The sequence below is a fragment of the Brassica oleracea genome, chromosome C1 (genome assembly GCF_000695525.1).
Source record: "Brassica oleracea var. oleracea cultivar TO1000 chromosome C1, BOL, whole genome shotgun sequence".
Taxonomy (NCBI): Eukaryota; Viridiplantae; Streptophyta; class Magnoliopsida; order Brassicales; family Brassicaceae; genus Brassica; species Brassica oleracea.
The window spans coordinates 16,326,836-16,331,444 of NC_027748.1; the positions used below are offsets into that span (position 1 = coordinate 16,326,836).

General features: G+C 38.4%; 2 protein-coding genes and 1 non-coding gene across 3 annotated transcripts; 1 reads left to right on the forward strand and 2 right to left on the reverse strand.

The window, feature by feature from the left end:
* Positions 1–385: 385 nt before the first annotated feature.
* On the forward strand, positions 386–2,608 carry LOC106324455 (vesicle-associated membrane protein 724). The gene is made up of 5 exons (XM_013762420.1): positions 386–674; positions 1,517–1,658; positions 1,744–1,864; positions 2,053–2,115; positions 2,205–2,608. The coding sequence occupies exons 1-5, from the start codon at positions 482–484 to the stop codon at positions 2,352–2,354; spliced, it is 669 nt and encodes a 222-aa protein (XP_013617874.1). The 5' UTR covers positions 386–481; the 3' UTR covers positions 2,355–2,608.
* Positions 2,609–2,749: 141 nt separating this feature from the next.
* Positions 2,750–2,822, reverse strand: TRNAK-CUU. Its single transcript has one exon. It is a non-coding gene; the product is annotated as a tRNA-Lys (tRNA).
* Positions 2,823–3,357: 535 nt separating this feature from the next.
* LOC106341841 (60S ribosome subunit biogenesis protein NIP7 homolog) lies at positions 3,358–4,207 on the reverse strand. The gene has a single exon (XM_013780572.1). It carries the CDS (start codon positions 4,122–4,124, stop codon positions 3,555–3,557), a length of 570 nt encoding a protein of 189 aa, XP_013636026.1. The 5' UTR covers positions 4,125–4,207; the 3' UTR covers positions 3,358–3,554.
* Positions 4,208–4,609: the final 402 nt, after the last annotated feature.

A 4,609-nucleotide genomic window follows, 5' to 3' on the forward strand; every position in this document is an offset into this window, starting at 1 on the left:
AACATGAAACACAAAGGGAATTCCTTATAAAAAAAGTTGATCAAATTTTATTTGATTTTTAAGAAGAGAGAGAAAAAAGGAACAGCTAAACAAACTATGCTGTGTGGTAATTTGTATCTGATTCAGACTTAAATAATTATTCTAAAATCTTTATTTTAAAAATAGTTCTAAATAAATATAAAAGATTTAGCTAAAGAGAATGTGCACTTTTATATGAAAACATTGATTTTTGTGGGATTTTTGACATTTTCCTTCAAATTGACAAATTATAAAATAGGGGTGAGGGAGAATCGAACTCTAGACGTTTTGACATGTTTAATGACTCGAAGGTAGTAAAGCAAAAAGCGAACTAGAGAAATGGAGTAAAGTAGTTTGTGGAGGACACGGGAAAATACATACATGTTCCTTTGCAGCAAAGGTAAAAAAATAAAGATCCCAAAACTCTCTCTCTTCTCTCTGAGCCGACTCGGTGGGCGACTCAATGGGTCAGGGATCGTTCATCTACAGCTTCGTCGCGAGAGGCACTATGGTCCTGGCCGAGTACACCGAGTTCACGGGCAACTTCCCGTCGATAGCAGCTCAGTGTCTCCAGAAGCTTCCTTCCTCCAGCAACAGCAAGTTCACTTACAACTGCGATCACCACACCTTCAACTTCCTCGTCGAAGACGGCTTCGGTTCCATTCCTTCTCTCTCTCTTTAGCTTTTGATGGATCTAATCTAGCTCAGGATTAGCTCAAAATCATTTTGCATCATCTGAATCTCGCCTCTTTGTTTTGTCTTTCAAGATTGAATTGATAACAGAACAACTTCAGTTTCTCCACTTGTTTGTTCCTGTAAGAAACAGTTATGGTTTTGGAGATGAACATGTGTTTTGAAACTAACTTTAGATTAATGGTGTTTTAGTTCACTGTTTTATAAAGTTTCCATCTTTAGCATGCATGAGTGGTAGGATTTGACTCAGCGGAAGATCATTGAAGATGTTTGTGCGTGCTAGTCTTTTTTATTAGAAACTAGTTAATGAGAGTCTCAACAGGAAGCTACTCATACGGTTTTACAATTAACTCCGAGTAGAGATGTTTATGCTGCTACTCTTTTTGTTATATGAACTAGTTAGATCAATTATAATCTGATGTTTATTTAAGCTCCACTCTACTCCATCTTTAGCATGCTCGAGGCAGGATTTTGAATTGACTAGTGGTTCCGTAGTCTACCTATTAGGCGCAATAATATACTAATTTAAAAGTTCTTACACATTGGGTATATAGCATTGTTATTCAGTGTAGCGTGTACTTGGTTACTTGGATCCATTTAAACAGTGGTAGATCATTTGCTTTTATGTGGTCCTGTCGTCTTTACAGGACATTGAAACTGATTAGTGCTTCTTCATTTTCATTTTATGAGGAGGCATAGTTCGTCCGATATGATGCGTCCTTCTGAATATTCTTGACTGTGGTCATTTTATTTATACATCCCTCCTAGAAAATCATATATATATTTCATTGTTTTACGTTTTCAGCATATTGTGTTGTGGCGAAAGATGCTCTTAGCAAGCAAATCTCGATTGCATTTCTGGAGCGGGTGAAAGCTGATTTCAAGAAAAGGTATGGGGGCGGAAAAGCAAGTACAGCTATCCCCAAAAGTCTCAACAAGGAGTTCGGGTACTTACCACACAACCTTTAGACTTCTTGGGGACTGTAATGAATAGATGTGAGAGATTTCGATCTTAACCACTCACAATTGCAGGCCGGTGATGAAAGAACACATGAAGTATATTGTTGACCATGCAGAGGAGATTGAAAAGCTAATTAAAGTCAAGGCTCAAGTTTCAGAAGTCAAAAGTATAATGTTGGAGAATATTGACAAGGTAAAGAGGCTCATGATAATTGGCGCTGTTGCATTCACTCTTATGTCTTTCCGCATACTTTAGACAACCAATCATTCTTCTTTGTTTTACCTTTTAAAATGATGGGCCTACTATAAATAGCATGATGTCCCTTAAAACAAAGACAAATCATTATGCACAAAAAACATTTATACTTGGTCTGTTCTCAGGCAATCGACAGAGGAGAAAATCTGACGGTTCTTACTGACAAGACCGAGAATCTACGCTCTCAGGTAATAGGCAAACTTGACCTTTTATAGTTAAGTTTCTCTGAAACTATCAGCCACTTTAATCTAATGTTTATTTTTAACATGTATTTTAGGCGCAAGAGTACAAGAAACAAGGGACACAAGTGAGGAGGAAACTGTGGTACCAGAACATGAAGATAAAACTTGTGGTTCTCGGGATCTTGCTACTACTTGTTCTCATTATCTGGCTTTCGGTTTGTCACGGGTTTAATTGCACAGATTGAAGACATCTTCAGAATGTGATGTTAGAGCCTCTGGTGAGGAATGGTGTGTCTGAGACAGGAGTCTCCGGTAGAGGGGTAGGGAGACCGAGGGAGAGTGACAAAATGGTAATTATGTTGTAAGGTTTTTTACTTTGGATGTTGTATGATTAATTTTTTTTTTTTTTTTGCCAAGGACCATTTCCATCTTACATGTTGCGTAGCAATGAAATGTATTCTTTACTTCCATCCTTCCCAAACAACTTCTGTTTCTTTAATCTTTAAAAATTGAAAGGACCATTTGCATCTTTATGTTGCGTAGCAATTCAGTTGCAATGAAATTTTTGCTTTACTTTCTTTCTGCCCAAACAATGCTACATTAAACTTCTAAAAATTGAAAGGAGAAAAAAATTATCAAACGCCCACCGTGGGGCTCGAACCCACGACCACAAGGTTAAGAGCCTTGCGCTCTACCAACTGAGCTAGACGGGCTTGTTGACTTATTAGACCGAATAGTCATAGATATACACAACTTAGTTTCTCTTGACCCAAACAATGTTGCACCCTGAGCGACGCGTGACTTTACACTTTGCAGAAATAAAGATCAAGACACTGGTTTCGACTACATTTTACACCTGTATTAAGTCTACAGACGACAATGAAGAAAAACTTTTAGAATATCTTCCGAAAGCAACCTTCTGGTTTGAACAAAACCAAGACGTTTCTTTGGGCTGAATTGAGTTTAACGTAAACTGAGGTTATCCAATGAGCACAATATATTTTTCACAAGAATACCCCAAATTTTTTTGGAAGTTGAGCAATTTGTCTCAAAAAATTTCAGTATATGATTCGAAAATGGTATACAAAGTAAAACCATCTGTGTACCACATTACTGGGAAGTATTACAACCTAACATATAGTTTTCTATGTGGCTAGCCAAGTGCTAATTCCCTACATGTGAACAATTTGATTTTTTTGAACAAAGTATCAACAAAAGTAGAGCTGGTTTTCCAAACAAATCCTAGTCATGAGCTTAAATAGTAGTAAATTTTAAGCTTTAACATACTCTCTCAAGACACTTCAGCCACAACACAGATTCAGAAAAATCAAGACTTTCATAGATCCAACAGCACAATTCGTAGCCACAAGTAGATAATATCTTAAACCTCAAAAAAACATAAAACAAGAAACACAACGAAAGCTAAACAAAACCTTTCAACCAATTCAAAGCTCATCTTCATCCCTCAGATACTCACCAATATCAGCCTGATGAAGCACAACGATCCCATTCGGATCCAACTTCCGACAATCCTGCGTACTCTTGGCCGCAATCCCAAACCCCAACGGAACATCAGACATGGAGAACACGACAACCCCATCTCCAGGCACAATACTATCGGTAATCCTCCCTAGCCCTCCTTTCAAGACATGGTTCCCGTAAAGAAACGACATCTCCGAAGTGGGTTTCAGCCATACCTTGTGCTTCGCGTTCGCGGCCAAGAGGTTGAGCGACATGATCGTAAGGTGGAAGCTCCCCGCGTGGGTGTACTTCCCGATGCAGGTTCCGAGGGAGACTAGGTTTTTGCGGGAGATGTTGGTGGCTCGCTTCACGAGAGACTCGCTTACGTAGTAGACTCTGCTCTTCTGGAGGCGGAAGCAGTAGCGCCCGGCTTCGGGTTTGGGTCCGGGTCCTTCGTGGGATGGGTTCTCGACGATGTTCTTGAGGTTGTTTCCGACGAATTTGAAGATCTTCTCGAAGACCACTGTCGTCTCGTTCTCGTCTAACGGCCGCATCTTTTTTTTTGGGAAGACGGATGCTCTCTGTTTTTAGGGTTTTAGAGGAATTTAGTACCAAACATAATGTGGCCGACAAGTTTCTCTAACTTTCAATTTGGTCTTATAAAAATAGATATTTGTCATCCCAACCCCTGAACTATTGTTAACATTATTACCACTTTTGTACCATGTTTTGTCTTGCCTTTTACTAGCTTCACCTGAAAGGCTGAAACACAATAATTCAAGAGAGGTTACCGGATCGAGTTGGCAATATCGCCAAAACGATGAAATATATTTATCATAACTCTTAAATTGTTTTAAATTGGAAAATTTACTCTATAAGACACTTTCTAAGTCGTTAATTACTCTAAAAGACACATTGAACCTACGCAATACTTTCTTTTAGCAAATTTATCAACCTAACTTCTAACTAATGAGTCTCTCTCTTTCCTTAGCTTTCTAACTAGACAAAACGAATTTCTTTTTTTAAAACAAATAAAAGA

Coding starts and splice junctions, on each gene's coding strand:
- LOC106341841 (XM_013780572.1), bottom strand. CDS start 4,124: ATGCGGCCGTTAGACGAGAACGAGACGACAGTGGTCTTCGAGAAGATC.
- LOC106324455 (XM_013762420.1), top strand. CDS start 482: ATGGGTCAGGGATCGTTCATCTACAGCTTCGTCGCGAGAGGCACTATG. Junction 675..1,516: donor CCTCGTCGAAGACGGCTTCG/GTTCCATTCCTT, acceptor TTACGTTTTCAG/CATATTGTGTTGTGGCGAAA. Junction 1,865..2,052: donor TGTTGGAGAATATTGACAAG/GTAAAGAGGCTC, acceptor GTCTGTTCTCAG/GCAATCGACAGAGGAGAAAA.